The sequence below is a fragment of the Erigeron canadensis genome, chromosome 1 (genome assembly GCF_010389155.1).
Source record: "Erigeron canadensis isolate Cc75 chromosome 1, C_canadensis_v1, whole genome shotgun sequence".
NCBI classification, from domain to species: domain Eukaryota; kingdom Viridiplantae; phylum Streptophyta; class Magnoliopsida; order Asterales; family Asteraceae; genus Erigeron; species Erigeron canadensis.
The window spans coordinates 43,760,666-43,780,157 of record NC_057761.1 but is presented as its reverse complement, the minus strand read 5'-3'; the positions used below and the strand labels follow the sequence as shown (position 1 = coordinate 43,780,157).

General features: G+C 37.0%; 1 protein-coding gene across 3 annotated transcripts; it reads left to right on the top strand.

Annotated features, from left to right (window-relative positions):
- Nucleotides 1-12,578: 12,578 nt before the first annotated feature.
- On the top strand, nt 12,579-17,409 carry LOC122580674 (4-coumarate--CoA ligase-like 9). Of its 3 annotated transcripts, XM_043752944.1 has the most exons (7): nt 12,579-13,712; nt 15,215-15,404; nt 15,816-15,961; nt 16,301-16,368; nt 16,453-16,555; nt 16,633-16,738; nt 17,100-17,409. In XM_043752944.1, the coding sequence occupies exons 1-7, from the start codon at nt 12,642-12,644 to the stop codon at nt 17,168-17,170; spliced, it is 1,755 nt and encodes a 584-aa protein (XP_043608879.1). In that variant the 5' UTR covers nt 12,579-12,641; the 3' UTR covers nt 17,171-17,409. The 3 variants fall into 3 exon arrangements, with proteins under 3 accessions (XP_043608879.1, XP_043608884.1, XP_043608890.1); XM_043752949.1 differs by lacking the exon at nt 17,100-17,409 and having other exon boundaries at nt 16,633-16,977; XM_043752955.1 differs by lacking the exons at nt 16,633-16,738; nt 17,100-17,409 and having other exon boundaries at nt 16,301-16,360; nt 16,453-16,549.
- Nucleotides 17,410-19,492: the final 2,083 nt, after the last annotated feature.

Genomic DNA, 19,492 nt, shown 5'->3' with positions numbered 1-19,492 from the left:
CAACAAGTGTCAAGCCAAGGAGTTGAGCATCAGTGATATCAACAAGAGGGGTTGGAAGATTTCTTCTTGATTCGAATTGGTTCACCTTCATTTGTTTCTTCCTTTCCTTGACCAGGTATCCCACTCTTGCTAACTTCTGACTCTCGCTTTCAGTAACTGGAGGCAACAAATCAACATTGCCAGTTTCCAACATTGGTGCATCGGTGGCCGGTTCCATAGATTCATCAGCAATGGCCTTTCCCTTATCAACACTCCCTACCACCACATCATCAAATACCTCAATCTCCTGCTCACCAGCCTCAGTACTGGTAGCCACCACTATCTCCTTCCCTTTACTTGAAGTCTTCACAAGAGTGTGAGGGGCATGTACCGACCTTTCCCCCTTGGCAGCATCTAGTCCCTGCCTGATGGCTTCAAAATCGGCATGACTAGAGGGCAGGCGATCTAGAGGCTGCCATGATTGCATTGTCTTGCACTCTTTGAAGACTCCACAAAGCATGCGAACTGTCCTCCAAAGATGATTTATCTCTTGAGACTGAGTCATTACATTTCCACTTGTCTGCTCTTGACTCTTTAAAATCTGTTTGAGTATTGAGAGATCATCTGAAGAGAGCCCAGTTGCAGGGACTTCCTTAACACTTTCAGTCACAACCTCCCTTCCTTTGCCAACTTCAGTGGTCAGATCCGATATGGCAGTTGAATGTTCAGAGACCTTGCTGGCCAGTGTATCCAGACTGCACCTCAACCGATCAATCTCAGATGTAATAGGAGTGAGATCGACCTGGGGCGCTGCAATCTTGGTGATCTCAGACATCACCTTTTCAATCAAATTGTTTTCACTGGCAGCCAAAGTTTCTTCAATCTTGAGACCCACTGAAGAGGCCAACTGGTTTCCAAGCTCTGTCACATCTAGGCCAGGTTTGTTACATAAATCTTGCACCTGCCTTTCCAGATTCTTAATATCAACCTCTGAAGATCTGACAGTACTGTTCAGCAGGTTGGATATTGAAGATGTGACTCCAGATTGAGTCAGTGCGAACGCCTCCCTTAAAGATGTTGCCAGTTGATTGGAGGATTCCACTAACTCGTTCAGCTTGCCAAACACCAAGTCCTCATTGGCAGAGAACTTGTTGATCCCCAGGTCAACCACTTTAATATTTTGCAAGTGATCCTTGTGGTACCTGGAGAGGGACTTGGTGTTCCTATCGAGTGTCTTTTGAATCTCTTCCACCCTCGCGAGAAGGTTCGAGAGATCGGCTTGGAAAGACACGAATTGGCTGTCCAATGACGGAGGAGAAGGTGTCACTGGACCAGCCGAAAAAGCTACAGGTGCAACTGGACGAGGTATGACAATATTTGGTTCTCCAGTTGCGGTAGCATCAGTTGATAGAAGAGGAGGGGTTGTAGAAATGAAGGGAAGAGATTCAATGTGTCGTTCATGCTGAGAGTGCTCAGGTGTGAACGACGGCGACGGTGGGGTTAGGATGTGTCTATTTCTAGGCACACCCATAGAAGAAAGTGGTTGGCGAGAGGTGAATATTGGAGGTATATCTAAGCTTTGTACATTAGTTGGGGAAACTGAAACATGTGGTTCTTGGGGTTGACCAAGGAGAGAAGGGAGCTGATCAAGTACAGTTGCATCAGCCATCTCCTGGTCAGATTCTGTCTCAGATGAGTCCGAAGACTCAAGCTGAAACACACCCTCATTTATGCCAAGATCCATAAATGTTGGGGGTGGCTGAACAAGTTGTTCAGACTCCTGATGACCAGTTTGAGTTGCCTCAATGGTATCATCAGTTTGAGGATCCGTTGCCGAAGCATCTTCTCCCTGGACAGAGGTGACTGGTGCCTCAACTACAACTGCTCTATCCTCAGTTGCAATATCACCGGCAGCGGCTTCAGAGACCACTATCACAGATTGTGACTGGTCAGGTGCAGCAAGTCCAGATCTTGATCTCCTGCTTTTAGAGGATCTTCTTGCTTTAGGAACTGCCTGGACTCCTGCTTCTGCCACAGTTACTACTTCAGTAGACGAACCGGTGGGTCCCTCATTATTTTGAGGCCCGCCCAGTTGCCTTTCTGATTCACCAGATTGTGGTGCATCAGTTTTAGAGAATGCAAAAATCATTCTCGGGGACATCTGGACTTCATCAGAAGTGGACACCAGGTTGTCCAGATTCCTCAACAGTTCTGGCACAGAGAACAAGGATTGCGTGTTGTTGTACTCTTCCTGCCCAGAATCTGAATGAAACAAAGGGACAGGAATCTTGAAAAGGGGACACAAGGACCCCTGTTGCCCTTCAGCTTAAACACCAGGCTTCTGAACAGAATACCTGCAAAGTCCACCCTCAGTCCATTCCAGAGGCAGTAAGCCATCTCTGCCTGAAAGGAGTTTATCTGGTCCAATCCACCAGAACTCCCTCCCAAACTCTCCACCAAGTGAACCATAAAGAACTTCCAGGATGGTGAAAGCCCTTTCATTGTAATAGACCCCTTGGTCTTCAACACATCCCCCTCCACCATCTCCTTATTTCCCATATCAAGGAAGACCTGGCGGAAATTAATATTGGAGGAAATCACCACTGGATTTTCATTTTGTCTCCAGTAATTGAGGTTAAGGGCTTCCCTCAATGTTTCAGTGGTGATGGTACACGGGACTGACCCATCCTTTAGAGAAAAGGAGATGGATGAGCAGTCCTCAGAAAGAGAGGCAGTGTACCAGAATTCACACAAGTAGTCATGAAATAGCTTGTGTGGATTCAAAGAGAAGGCATCGCTGAGGGGAGAAATCCGAAGAAAGGATTGGATTCTCCCTATAAGAGAGTCAGCGGCCTGGAGCCCTTGAAGAGATGCCATTGGATTATTTGGATTTAATTTAATAAGTTTAGAACTTATGGGAGCACCAGTGGCACGAATAACATTTTGTGATGGAATGTACTCAGCAGTGAGTAGATTCACATCACGAGAACGAGATGAAGAAGAAGAAGATTTAGGAGCCATTTGTGAATTTTGATTTAGGGTTTTGGACTTAAAGAAGAAAGAGAGAAAAGGATCTCGAATTGTGAATGATTGAAAGAGTAAATGAAGGAATTTTGAGAGAAGTAAATGAGACGGATATTTTGGTGGGGGTATATATAGGCAGTAAAATATTGCCAAAATATATACGAAAAGATATTTTAGTCTCCAAAAATTTGAAATAATTTGTAAAAAGTTATTTTCCAAAATTTTGAGAATTCAAAAATATTTAATACTTCCCATCAAGCATTTAATGCTACGACGGCTGGTATTCCCACTCACCCACTAACTTCACCAATACCCATAAAAAGTGCAGTACATTTCAGCAAAAGTCTTGACACGTAAGACATGTCAGGTGACGTTCGTGAGTGCGAGGTTAGCACTCGAGTAACATCACGTGTCACAAGTATCCACCAAGTAAAACACAACGTTATGAAATCTGGCTGACCACCATTTTGAGACAAGACCAAACTAGCAACCAAAAGAAAATTTAGATGCCAGTTTCAACTGATGACCTTCAGTTGCATTTTTCAATAATTTATTTGAAAAATATTTTGAGTCTTTTTCCCCCTAAAAATGTGATCCATTTGATCAGTGACTAGTCTTCGAGTACATCAAGGCGTTCAATCTCCAACCAATCAAGGATCACCTGGACCATCCTCAACTGAAGGGCCTCTCCAGTTTAATGAGGATTTAACATACCCAGTTCACTGATGAGATGTTTAAAAGTTTTTCATCAAGAGGTTTTGTAAAAACATCAGCTAACTGTTTATCAGTGGGGATGAAATGTATTTCAATATCTCCTTTCATAACATGATCACGAATGAAGTGATACCTGATATCAATATGCTTTGTCTTTGAGTGCATCACTGGGTTGTGAGATATAGCAATAGCACTGGTGTTGTCACAAAAGATTGGGGTTCTTGTAAATTTCATGCCATAATCAAGTAACTGGTTTTTGATCCAGAGAATCTGGGCACAGCAACTGGCCGCAGAAATGTATTCTGCCTCAGCAGTAGACATTGAGACCGAAGTCTGCTTCTTACTGGTCCAACTCACCAGTTTTCCCCCTAGGAAATGACATCCACCAGTTGTGGATTTTCTATCAATCTTACAACCTGCATGATCTGAATCTGAATAACCCATTAGATCTAACCCTGAGCCTTTGGGATACCAAAGACCAAGGCTAGGGCACCCTTTCAGGTACCTAAAAATGCGTTTAACAGCATGCAAGTGTGATTCTTTTGGATTTGCCTGAAATCTGGCACATAAACATGTTGCAAACATTATATCTGGTCGACTGGCAGTTAAATACATCAGTGAACCAACCATTCCACGATATTCTTTTTGATCCACTGGTTTTCCATTTGGGTCAGAGTCCAAATTTAATGGAGCTGAAATAGGTGTGGTTTTTGATGGGATTGAATCAAATTTGTATTTTCTCAACAAATCTCTGACATATTTTTCTTGGTTAATAAAAATACCATCCATGGTTTGTTTAATTTGTAAACCTAAGAAAAATGTTAATTCACCCATTAAACTCATCTCATATTCTTGAGACATAATTTTTGAAAACCTTTTACACATTCCATCATCAGTTGACCCAAATATAATATCATCAACATAAATTTGTACCAGCAAGATATCACCTTTTTCTTTCAAGATGAACAAGGTATTATCTATTGCACCTCTTTGAAAACCATTTTTGAGAAGATGTTTAGTTAGAGTATCATACCAGGCTCTTGGGGCTTGTCGAAGACCATACAAAGCTTTGTTCAGTCTATATACCCAATGTGGATGCTTTTCATTTATGAAGCCTGGAGTCTGCGTAACATACACTTCTTCTTCCAATGTGCCATTCAGAAACGCACTTTTTACATCCATCTGGAAGACCTTGAATTGCAAGTGAGCAGCATAAGCCAAGAAAATTCTGATGGCTTCAAGTCTTGCAACTGGAGCAAAAGTTTCATCGAAATCAACACCTTCTGCTTGACAATAACCCTTGGCAACTAATCTAGCTTTGTTCCTGATAACGTTGCCATCTTCATCCATCTTGTTCCGGTAGACCCACCTCGTTCCAATGGGTTCTCTCTTTAACCCTGGAGGACAAGGAACAAGCTCCCAAACGTTGTTCCTTTCGAACTGGTTGAGTTCTTCTTGCATAGCTTCAACCCAGCTTGGATCTGCCATAGCCTCGTCAATCTTCTTCGGTTCAATCAGTGATAAGAAGGTGACGTTCAAGCATTGATCACTTGTGGCTCTTCTAGTCTGAACCCCACTATCTGGATTGCCAATAATCTGCTCAATGGGATGAGCAGCAGTCCATTTAGTGTATTGACTAGGTTGGTATAATACAACATCAGTGCAAGACACTTGACGATCTCCAACAGATGCAGCAACTGGAGGAGGATCAGTCCAAACTACTTCAACTTCATCATCAGTGTCAACTGAAGAGTTGACATGATTATCTTCAAACAAAGGTATATCTTGAAGAACTGGAGAAGCTTGAACTGGTTCTGATGTTGTTGTGGCACGCACATCAGATCCAATTACCAGTTTTTCAGGTAGGTTAAAACTGATAGAAGGATAAAATGAGGTGTCACACAAGTTCTTCTTTTCCATTACTGGTTCCAAGACTTGATGTCTGGAAACATTTTCTGGTGTACTATCTGATTGATGAACCTGATCAGATACACCAAAATCAACTGGGACAACTGAAGATAAATCAAGGGTTGGTCTTTTGTTGATTGCTTCATTTGATTCATCGAACGTGACATGAATTGTCTCATGTACCTTTTGGAGTCTATAATTATAAACTCTATAGGCTTTTCTAATATTTGAATACCCCACAAAGACACCTTCGTCAGCTTTTGCATCAAATTTTCCCAACTGACTGGAATCGTTTAAAATGTAAACTGGACAACCAAATACATGGAAATATCCAATATTTGGTTTACGATTCCTGAGGACTTCATAGGCAGTCTTCCTGTGTCTCTTGACATAAACTGACCGGTTTTGGGTGTGACATGCAGTTGCCACAGCTTCAGCCCAAAAACAGGTGGGAAGACCAGATTCAGATAACATACTTCTGGCAGCTTCAATCAATGTGCGATTCTTCCTTTCAACCACACCATTTTGTTCTGGAGAACGAGCTGACGAAAAGTTTTGAGAAATGCCAGTGTCAGTGCAAAATGTCTCCAATTCTTTATTCATGAATTCTGTACCGTTATCACTTCGCAACTGACACACTTTCTTGGTATACTTGAGCTCAATTCGCTTGATGAGAGAGATAATTTCACCAGATGCATCACTCTTTGATCTGATAAATATCACCCAACAAAATCTGGTGTATTCATCGACCACAACTAAAGTGTATCTCTTACCAGCTTTAGTTTGAACATTCACTGGACCAAAAAGATCCATATGAAGCATGTGAAGAGGTTCAGTGATGCTGAAATTCTGCCTGGTCTTAAAACTGGCTCTTTTCTTTTTGCCCATTTCACACCCTGGACATGGCTTCTCCTTTTTAAAGGAAAACAAAGGTATCCCATCAACCAGTTGCTTTCTTGACAACTTGTTAATATTTTTGAAGTTAAGATGGGATAACCGTTTATGCCACAGCCAGTTGGTGTCCTCATCAGCCTTGACATAGAAACAATGCTCTTTTGGAGCAGGCTCCATGTTCATGATGTACACATTCCCTTTTCTTGGTGCAATCATGACTACCTTCCAATCCTTGTTAAAAACAGTGCCTTGAGCAATGTCGAACAGTACCCTATATCCATCATCACAAAGTTGACTGACACTTATCAGGTTATATTTCAAACCATTGACAAATGCAACCTTAGTGAACTGAATCTGCCCATTGTCAACAACACCATATCCCTCAGTTTTCCCACTTCCATCATTACCAAATGTCACCGCTGGTCCATCGCAGACAGTGAATTCTTCCAGCAGGGGCTTACATCCGGTCATAGTCCGGCCAGCTGCGCTGTCCAGATACCAAATATTCTTCTTACGATCGCCCTGCACACCCAAGTAATTGATTAGTTATTTTTGTGAACCCATCTTTTCTTGATGGGTCCACTGGACTTCTTCTGAGAAGTCCCAGGTGCTTGACTGGGTGTTGAACTGGATGAGGAAACTGGAGGGTTCTCTCCAGTTTCCGGAGTAAAGACAATTGGTTTTAGTGGAACATTGACCTCCTTTTTCTTTTCAATGTTTGCTCCTTTCTGAGCAGATTGTTTCATCTTTTGTTTTGAGAAGGAGTTTTGACATTTTGTTTTTCAACAGAGGAGAATGCACCTCCTTCCAAATTTTAATTCTGGCAGTACAACTCTGTACCTGCCTTGACAAATTTTGGAGTTGATTCTCCATTTTTAACAAAATGTTCTTTTCATCAGGCTGCTGGCCCATGGATTTGGGCTCAGCGGGGGTTTTAGTCTTTAGAGTTGAGGACTCATTTGACTTATGAGGTAAAGGATTGTCACTAGATTCCCTTTTAACTGAAGCTTTAGCCTTCTTAGCTCCAATTTTAACCTCAACAAGGTTGGTCTTAGTGGATTCAGATTTGATAGTGCCAGAGGAATCATAAGGTGTTTCAACTTTAACAGATTCTGGCAATTGGTGAATTGTGGGTAAAACAGCTGCCATCTGAAGATCACCAGATTTCCAGGCAGTTTTTTGAGCATCAATGGTTTTAGAAAAAGCGTCATAATTTTTACCAGATGCTTGAACCCAAGAATTAATAACCATATGTTCTTTTTCAAGATCAAATTTCAGTTTTTGGTTATCTCTTTCCAATGCCTCGTTTTTCAAATCTGACTCTTTAAGAGCCAACTGGACACTTTGCAAATCATTTACTTGACTTTTCATGTTGTTTAATTCAACCAAAACTGTTTCTAAATATCTTTCACAGTCAGTTCTCATGGTTTCAACAAATAACAAGTCATCATTCAATGATTCAGCAATATCCAGTTTCAGTTCTGAATCAATTTCGATATCATAATCCCTTACCTTCTTTAAAATGATATCAACCCATCTTCCAGACACAACATCATCCTTCACCACTGGTTGTTGACTCTCCAATGCCATGAAACACATATCTCTAATCTCTTCTTCATCATCAGATGAATCATCAGAGAGTTCCCATTTCCCTTCAGTTTGAGCCATCATGCACTTGTTCTTTTCTTTCTCATTATTTTGTTCAAGAGACATGAGAGCAATCTGGGCCTTAAGTTTCTTGTATTTGGCCTTATAATCATCAGTTTTAACAAAGTTTGGGACAATAGGACCAGTTTGGTTGTTCATCTGACTAGATCTGCATTCCTTCATGAAATGGCCTTTCTTACCACATTTATAGCAGGTAAGATTAGCCTTATCCATTGAGATTGAATTGGAAGCATTATTGGACCCATTAAATCGATTAGATTTATGCTTAAACCTATTAAAGGTTTTAGCAATCATGGCCACCAGATCATCATCGTCAGTTTCCTCACAACCATCACTGAGATTAGTGGTTAGGCCAGAGTTCAAAAAGTTGTTTAACATTTCCTTCATAGAATGTGACTGGACATTCTCAGTAGACATTAAAGCAGCACAAGGTTGCCCAGAAAAGTTGGCAGCCTTGGAACTCTGAGCATGGTTTAAAGCATCTTGCTCAGCCAGTAATCTTGCAGCATCATTATCTTCAGTGAATCTGAAGGCTCCATAAAGGGAGGCAAGAGTATGGCTATGCAAGGTCTTTCCTTGTCTTAAGACAAGAACCATGTGTGCCCATTTGGATGGCAAAACATCACAGAATTTTTCAAGAAGAATATCCTTATCCTTCTCCACTCCCAAGCCTCTAAGTTGATTAATTAGGCCAGTAAATCTGGTATAAGTACCAGTCAAACTTTCATTGGGAAGAGCAAAGAAGGATTCATACTTCTTGTTGAGAGCAACCTTTCTAGTGACAATTGTGTCATTTCCTCCTTCAAACTGGAGAACTAATTCATCCCACATAGATTTTGCACTAGAAAATAGCACAAGGGTAGGAATTAGTTCCTCAGGTATAGCAGAAAGAATCATGTTTTTCAATTTGGTATCAAGATCAACCAATCTGCGATCCTCATCTGACCAATGTTCTTCAGATTTCTCCCTGGTGCCTCTTCTCCCAGTGGGATCGAGAAGAGGGCTAACACCACTGGACATGGGAATATATGGTCCATCCTTAAGGATTTTCAACATATACCTCTCTATCCCACCAAAATGCAAGAGCATTCTAGCTTTCCATGTACCAAATGTCTCACCATTCCCATCGAATTTGGGAACAGGAGAGTTGGAGTAATGTACATGAACGTGGTTAGCTCCAGGAGTTGGAGGAGGAGGAGGAGGGTTAGTATTTAAAGGAGTAGTAATATTAGGATTAGATTCATTAGGACCAGAACCATTCTCACCTTCAGCAGCCATCGAAGCAGACCTAGGTTATAGAATTGAAACAATTCAACCTGCCTGCTCTGATACCACTTATTAGTCCCAACTATTACTAGATGGGTGCTGAAGACACCTCTATGTCGATGGTGAGTGAACTTTGCAACACGATCAATTAATCTGGATGTGACCAGTTTAGATTGATCGTGTACCAGGTTAACTGGAATTAAGTATTGAGGTGACAGAATATTAATACATGCAATAATATAAATGACGAGTACATAAACTGGTGAGACAATATGTAATTTTCAAGTGTATTTTATTTATTACTTGTTTAAATAAAATACAAGGTTGTTGCGGAACCAAGATAATACAAGAATGTAAATATCCTAACAACCCATGAATTACAATTGATCTAAACTTGGAAATTCTCCTAAACAATCGAAACACTTAGAGTTGTGAAATGTTCCTTTTTGCGATTGAGAGAATATTGCACAAGTTCACCAATATTGCAGAATATATGTATTTGCAAAGTTGTTTAAAAACTTGTGCAAGGACCTCTATTTATAGTCGAAGATTGAGCATGGGGATTTCAACTTCAACGTACAAATATGGTTGACAGCACACAAAAGTATTGTTAAAATAATCCTTCGTGTGTGTTAAATAAAGTAAGACAAAAGGTTACTTTATTCAACCACTCTACATCTTTGTATCTTTATCCAAAGACAATATCATTGTCCGGTTAAAAGGATGTAGAGTAAAAAGGTCCTCCTCGTAATCAGTGTAAAGCTTTGTAAGAGCATTTACAATGGAGGATTCTCCAGTTGATTGATCTGGTAGATTGTCAACTGGGCTTCGCTGTCATTGCCAATCTCTATCTTCCATTTGTTGTCTTTGACTTCAACTGGAAGGTCTTCAGATTCTAGTCTTCTGATCTCAACTGGAGGAAGTCATCAGTTGCTAAACCTGTGCAATGCAACTGGACTTCTAATATTTCGGACAATTCCTCATGCTCTCCAGATGTCACTGGAGAGCTCCAGTTTAGCTTAAACTGGACCTAACAATAATAATAATAATATAATAATAATAATAATAATAATAATAATAATAATAATAATAATAATAATAATAATAATATAATAATAATAATAATAATTAAAATGTTAAATAAAACCCTTAGGACTTCACTTAATGTGCATAAAAAAATTGTACATTTCCATATAAAAAGATCACCCCCTGAATTTTATGGTAAGTATACAACTATTTAATGCACATTAACGAAATCTCTTAAGGATTCGTTTAACAAAACCCTAATAATAATAATAGTAATAATATTATAAGTGTAAAACATAAAATATAAAATATGAATAACAGTTAAGATTTAGGATAAATTTAGAGTATACGTACAATCATTTGAAAAATAGGGGTTGGAGGTCCAGCGATTTATTGGTTAAAATTGCTTCCAGCACATCTGAATCGAAACTAACTTTACAAAAAAAATAAAATAAAAAATGTTGGGATTAAAAAAACAATCAATTTGTTATGAATATTTATGGAATGGATGTCCATATCTTTTAGGAGATCTTTTATGTATATTGGAAGATTACGACTTGAAGAAGAAGTTACGATTGTACTATAATATATGCCTCTATATAAAATAAATAAGAGAACTCTCCATTCTCTATGTCTCTTGTCTCTATTTTTTTATCGTTCTTGTTTTATAGTTTTACAACACAATTTGACATTTTGAAATAAATTATTGTGAATGAATTCCTAAAGTGAAACCATGAACTACTGCTTATAATTAATGAGGTAGGAAATATTAAATATCCGTATGTAAATTAAATTTTTATTTAAAATGGAATTAAAAATACTTTTTTTAAAAGGAAGTTAAAAATAACACACCATATAAAAAATTCTAAAAATTTAATATAATTACAAGTATGCAAAAATCCTAATTGTCACTTAAATAAATGAACCACATAAGATTTTTTATATCCTCTCTTGCTTATATATAAAAATAAATATAACATAATATAATATTAAAGAAGATTCAATCTTCTTTACAATCTTTTTCACCATTTCACCATCCATATATACTAACTCCAACCACACCCTTCTAACCAAAGTAACATTTTGTTGTTGAAAATTTTAAAAAGAAAGAAGGTTTAAGCTTTCAAGATCAATGAGTCTTTCCTATTTTTCTTGTTTTTCAAGAAGTAAATAACAAATGTACCATTAAAATTATTTTATTTTTTTTACATTGTTTCAAAATTCAAGTGAGGGCATATCTGCCCCATGCTAAATATCTAAAACCATACTCAATATTGAATTAATATATGTATTTCACATATTTGAAAGTTGAAACTGGAAGCAGCATCTTTACTTAGGTAGAGGTAAGGTCTGTCTACGTCATAACCTCCCCCATACACCGTCGAGATATTGGGGCTCAAAACCCGCAGAAAACGGCACTGAGCAGTTTCTTTCTTTCTTTCTAAAGTTGAAATCTGAAAAACATTCGACTTATATAGGCTCGGTACATGGCCGAGTCCAAATTATGTATAACAGCGTAAAACAACTTAGATAGTCAAACATACCAAATTACCAACTCATGAATTGGGTCCATCTCAGCCCATCATGCTTTTAACATGCTAACCCACGAACCACACTTGATCCATGAGTAGGGTGAATGAAATAAAAAACGGGTTATCTTTCTTCTACTTCCCTTTTTTTTGTATTGAGATTTCTTTTTAAGCACTTTTTTTACTTGATAAAGAAAATGTTTTCACTAATGATCCCACTAAACACGAGTTCGAGTCTTTGAACTTTTTTTTGAAAAATATAATTTTTTTTTGTCATCATACATATCATACTATTGGACATATCTTTAACCCCACTAATTAAATTGATAGATATACCTAATAGTAAGATGATGACATGTGAAAAAATCATGAGACAATATTAGGAAAAAAAATTAGTAGAATCCACGTCTTAAATTTTTAAAATTTTAGATTGATTTTTATAAATATGAATTAAATTGATTTATATTTTTCATAAACCAGTTAACATACTCCAAAATTAAATATACAGTAGCACAGTAGTTTCCAAAATAGGCATCTTATTGATTCCTACTCAGGCCTTTTCTTTTGGGGTATACTCCTAAAATCTAGAATCCCCGTCCTCTCCCACTTCCCATCAAATTTTCAGACACCAAAATGACGCCCTCAAATCCAAATTCTTCTTCATCACCATCAATCAACCCAGAAAACGGATATTGCTCAAAAACCAAAACCTTCTACAGCCTCAGGCCACCGTCACGTCTCCCCGATAACAATTCCTGCTCACTCACCAATTACATCTTCTCCCTCCTCCGCAACAATTCATCCCCTACGTCATCATCATCTCTCATCGACGCCACATCCCGCCACGTCATCCCATACTCAGAAATCCCAGTCCTAGTCAGCAACCTCTCACTCTCTCTCCTCCAACCACCATTTTCTCTCTGTAAAGGAACCACTGCTTTCATCCTCTCCCCAAATTCATCATACCTTCCGATTCTATATCTCTCTCTTTTACATATCGGCGTCATTGTTTCCCCCTCTAATCCAGCCTGCTCCATCGGTGAACTCTCTCACCAGATTAAAATATCTCGTCCGGCCGTTGCGTTCGTAACGGCCGAGACACGTCACAAACTCTCGAGTTTCGGTATTCCACGTGTCATTGATATCGATTCTAACGACTTCAAGTCTATAATCATGACGAAAAATTCAAACAAATTGAAATATGAAAGGAATATTCTAGAATACTATAATGTAATACAGTCTAGAGTTCTACAATCAGATACAGCTGCGATATTGTATTCATCCGGAACTACCGGAAAAGTTAAAGGAGTGAAACTGAGTCATATGAATTTAATATCGACGATCGCCGGAGCGATTTCCGGAAAACAAAATAGGGAGAATCCGGCTGTGTATCTGTGTGCGGTGCCTTATTTTCATATGTATGGATTTGGATTGTGTTTCAGGATGATTGCGTTTGGAGATAGTTTGGTATCGATTTCGAGGTTTGATTTAGGGGTGATGGTGAGGTGTGTTGAGGAATTTAGGGTTACTCATTTGGCGGTGGCGCCGCCGGTTGTGGTGGCGTTGGTTGATGAAAGAAATGAGAGGTTGGTGAGTGGAGTTAGTTGGAAGTCGTTAGAGTGTGTTGTTAGCGGAGGTGCGCCAGTTACCGTGTCGGTTATTGATAAGTTTAAGAAAAGGTTTCCAAATGTGCCGTTGATTCAGGTTAGTTGTGTAACCGGAACTTGGAATTTTAGTTATTGCTATATATTGTATGTATATGTGTTTTTTTTACGACTTTATAAGTAGCCACATTATCTGTCGATAAGTACAAGGATGTTACAAATATGTTTGATAATAGTAATTTGAAGTTTGATACTGTATAGAAAAGCAAATTTTAAAGCAGTGGCGGTTCTATATGCATTCTATGGGGGTCATTGTACCACCCTTGCAACAAGTTTTTTTTTAACAAAGCCTATCTTTAAGCCGTATGGAACCTCCTTAGAAATTTATAATGAACCTCCTTAGATTGAGATGAAAAAAAGAATCCTTCACAAGTATTACAAACAAAAATTAGTGTATCATCTAACAAGAATTCCAGACAAAAACCCCTTTGAAATTGGTAGCTTCTCTTCTATGAGTTTGTCCATTTTTCTTTCATCTCATCGGTAAAGTATTTCTTCAAATCTCCATATCCCTAACAGCCAATTCTTTTTTGATACTTCATATATTCATATGGGTTTTTGGATTTAAAGTTTCTTGTTAATGTTAATTTGGATAAGTATGAGTTTATGAGTGATGGTCGATGTATATTGATAGTAAAAATAGGAAAAACAAAAACAAAAATATAACAGCCTCTGGCGTAAAATGAATTGGTTGTATGATATGATCCCACATCGGCCAAGTATGGGATTGGTTGGTGGTTTATAAGCCTAGGTGTCCCCTTTTCCTTGAGCTAGCTTTTGGGAGTGAGTTCTACACTTAATTTATGGCATGATGCAAGCCTATTATGGGATGGGTTCGTATCAATTGGTATCAGAGCCATCCCTACCTTTCGAGGTTCCAACGCTCGGAGTGGTGGCTTGGACCCAAGAAGAAGGGTGCCAACCGTGACCAACGAGGACGTTGGCTCTTCAAAGGGTGGGGTATTAATATGATTCCACATCGGCCAAGTATGGGATTGGTTGGTGGTTTATAAGCCTAGGTGTCCTCTCCTCCTTGAGCTAGCTTTTAGGAGTGAGTTCTACACTTAGTTTATGGCATGGTGCGAGCCTATTATGGGATGGGTTCGTATCATTGTACTTCAAATGGTGCAAAGAAAGAAGTCTAGAAGAGTCATAGGTGAAAATAGGCGGTGGCTGCAAAAAGTAATTCATGTTACTACAAATTTATATTTTATGCATTTTTCTTTTCTTTCATTATACACATTATTTAGTGTTATTGTGAGCATATGATTGTCTAGTATACTTTATACTATAGTTAAAACGTAAGCAAATAGATGTACTATCATTTCATATTTTTATGTTCGTATTTGTGACACGATCGGTTGACCTGACCCGTTATGGTTTCGATTTTTTCCCCCGCATTTTCGTGGCAATCTCGACGACCCCCCTTACTGAAAATCCTAGATCCGACATTGTTTTAAAGTATGATACATTTTATAGTTTTTTGGAGTATTGAATAATTGAACTAATGCTATTGACCTTATGGTAAATGTTGTCTGTTAGGCGTATGGATTGACTGAAACAACTGGTGGAATCTCACGAGTTGCAGGCGCATATGAGAGCACTATAGTTGGCACAGTAGGGAGGCTTATAGGCAATTGTGAAGCAAAGATAGTTGATCCCGAAACTGGGGTTGGATTGCCTCCTATGAACCACGGTGAACTATGGGTTAGAGGTCCATTCATTATGAAAGGTACAAAATTTATACATACTTTCTTTATTCAAGTACTAAATAGTATTAAACCGAATCAAACAAAAGCTATTTTGGGTAACAACTGCATTGTACTTGATTTTAAATCCAATTCTATGTTAAGGCACCATTGCATATGTTAGTAGCCAAGTAGGTATGGTATTTTCACTTTTGTATGTTAACCTTGACCTTGTTTTTCTTCACTTTAATGATTTTTAGCTGTTCTTTTTAAAAGATAGCTCAGTTTTGTTTGTCAGCATGATGAAAACGAGTCCAACCACAATACCACATTGCACATGATTGGTTTGGTTTGGGTTCTTTTGGCAGCCAAAAATGTAGCACTTCCATCCATAGTCAAAAGCATTGAACATTAAAATGTACTGATACTCAGGTTGTTTTAACTTTGTTGTTTAGGGTATGTTAATAATAAAGAAGTTATAGATACAATGGTGGACGCAAATGGATGGTTGAGAACAGGTGATCTTTGCTACTTTGACAATGAAGGCTTTTTATTTGTTGTGGATAGGCTAAAAGAATTGATCAAATACAAAGGTTATCAGGTATGCATTCAAATCTCTATTGCTGAAAGGCAAAATTAGGTTGGGTAATGGGTCAGAATGGGTAATGGTACAGGACGGGTCAGATAGGCCCTAAATGCTGCTTTTCCAAGATTATTTTACATACCATTTCTTATCAACAATTGAGTCGAATATGATTATGTTACTTAGTATTTTTAAACCATTCTCTTTTTAGCTAAGATATTGACTTCACCTGTTTAACCCATTCGAGGTGAAACATTACCCGATTTGACTATTCATAATGATATGGCTTGAACTGCAATCCATGGAAGGAAACATGTTGATGACCTTTCTAAGCGATTTAACCTGCATGTAATGTAGGTACCACCAGCTGAATTGGAACACATTCTACATTCACATCCTGACATTGTTGAAGCAGCGGTGATTCCGTAATCATTTCACCACTTAATCTAATGTCCACAATCACAAAAGTGCCAAATATGTATGTAATTATGAAGTGTGTGATTTTGCAGGTATCCAGATGAGGTTGCAGGGCAAGTACCCATGGGGTTCATTGTTAGAAGAAAACGGAGCACCATTAATGAAACACAAGTGAAAGATTTTGTTGCAAAACAGGTACTTTATTTCTTCATTTGCTTCTTTTTGTTGAATTTAATCATGAATAAGCTTATAATAGCAAAAAATCAAACTAGGTTGCACCATACAAGAAATTAAGAAGAGTATGTTTTGTCGATTCGATCCCAAAGAATGCTCCGGGAAAGGTACTGAGAAAGGATTTGATCAAGCTGGCTCTTTCAGGTGTCTCATCTAAGCTTTAGATAGTATTTTTGGTTATTGGCTTTGAAAATGATGAATAGGGTATCATTCATAACAGGAATGGGTACACGGGTTAGAGTTTCAAACTCGCTTTTATGTAGATTAATTCTTATTAAAATTTCAAGGCGATTGTCTCGAGATTTTGTAAGGTCCCTTCTCCTTGGAGGCATTAAACATCTGGTTTTTCTTACTTTTTAATCTATATGTAAATATGTGTGTAACTTTAGCACTCGCTAGCAGGTATAATTAAGAAGAGAAAGTCCTTATTTACAAACAATTGATTTGCCCAGTCCTCTTCCTAGTTAAGAGATAATCTATTAACCAGCCTTTTATTCTATGTTAGCAACTGAACCTGCAGCCCTTCATGGTTGGAAAAATAGGAACTATGGGAAAGAAAGCAGTGCAATAAGGTGATAATGTGTCGGATTACATATGACATACAAAATTTCAAACAATTAAAAGTTCGATCGGGTATGACTTTTGATGATAGAACTTTATGAACCTCAACGGTCATCTCCTTTGGGGTTTATTTGCAGGCAGCATTGTGTTTGTGACCCCTTCTTGCTGTAATGGTCTATAAGACTATACCCCTTTTATATATAAAGCCAGCTAAGAAATCTTTTTGGTGATGCACCCAGGAATGATCAGTTTTTTAGAAACATTATGAAGTAGTTACTATTACGAAAGGTGGCAAAATGGGCCAGTCATTTCATAGAATAATTATCAATTACTATTAAGTAAGAATCATTTGTGAAAACCAGACACAGCGATTTAATTTTTTTTTCTAATCACTTAACATGATACGAGTATAATGTTATATAAACTATCATTTCGAAATGTGCTGACTCTAGAAATTAAGCTTCGAACTGTAAGTTTAGTACTATTCATCTTTTAATATCTTATGCTATATTTTAATGACTTGCTTGTCATCAACCCCGACTCCGTCTCTGCTTGTAGTAAATCACTTCCCAAGAAAATTGAAATTTATAATTGCTCGATAAATTAATAAAGCAATTGTTTTTAGTATAATAATAGATTTGAACTCTATGTTTACTGTAACATTTCACCTTGGATGAACAGATATTTAAATGTTTAGTTTATTGTAATAATAATAAGAATAAGAATAATAATAACTAATTTGTTTAAGCTTTATCCATTTAAATTGAGCTCCCTTTTATGTTTATCTATTAACAACTATCTTGTATAAAATTATTACGATTTGAAAGTAATTATACATTTGTATACATTGTCGTTGATATTATAATATATAATTATCGCATATTTTAATTTTGGTTGATACAATTTTATATGACAATATAATGCGAGTTGTATATCTATATAATTTTATCATATGTATGAGTTTAATCTAATATGTTACTATAGCATATACGTTTATTATTAAAAACAAATGAAAAAGAAGGTGCTCCGGATATATCAATTTTTTTCAAACATTCAGTCGGTATGCGACATCAGGGAAACCTCACAGTATAATGGTGAAGTTTTGCACGTACCCTAAACAACGAGATGTTGACCATAGTCCATAGGCCGTTATAAGTATTCGGAGGAAAAAACCTCAAGACTTGTCATCCCTAAAGATGAGACCCAAGACATTGAATAAAACTTGAAATACCTCTGAACAGTTGGACTAGTCATCATTGGCAAAGAAGATTAATATCAATATACTACATATAATAAATAATAATGATATGTGTCATACGGAGTATATCATTAGAGAAAGGATAATAAATTAATAATACCATCACTTTTTATTAGTTTACCATAAAATACAAATTTTTCAGCATACTGTATAAACTAATAATGCTTATATATATTAGATATATCACTTCTCGGATACCACTTCCCATGTCATTACTATACAAAGAATATTTATATAATATCTCAAATTCTCAATCCATTGACCTTTGACCATAGTCCATTCACTTTTTTTTTTTTTAAAAGGCACCTAACTGATGAATGGCTAACATCCAACCCGCGTCCCGCCAAACTGATATCCGAAGAATGATATTAATATGTATTCAAACACGTACAAGAAAGATTTGATTCTCATTTTCCAGCCTCTTATGGATGCATTATGGAAGATGGGGGTACTTAAAAGTCAGTTTCAGATTCCGGAAGGAACGAAAGAATGATTGTTTTTAACTAGATTTTAGACTCGTGTCATATAAACATGAGTTTACGACATTACCAATATTAGATGGTAGTATATTATAATTTAAAATTTAGTTTATTATTATTCTTGATTTAGTATATTGGAATTATTAGTTTAAAAGTGTAAATTTGTGATGAAAAACAAAAAAATATACATTAAAGTAAAAAATAAAAATAAAAATTAACCTAAGAAAATTGAAATTTATGATTGCTCGATAAATTAATAGAGGAATTGTTTTTAGTATAATAATAGATTTGAACTCTATGTTTAAATGAACAGATATTTAAATGTTTAATTTATTGTAATAATAATAAGAATAAGAATAATAATAACTAATATGTTTAAGCTTTATCCATTTAAATTGAGCTTCCTTTTATGTTTATCTATTATCAACTACATCTTGTATAAAATTATTACGATTTGAAAGTAATTATACATTTGTATACATTGTCGTTGATATTATAATATATAATTATAGCATATTTCAAATTTGGTAGATACAATTTTATATGACAATATAATGCGAGTTGTATATCTACATAATTTTATCATACGTATGAGTTTAA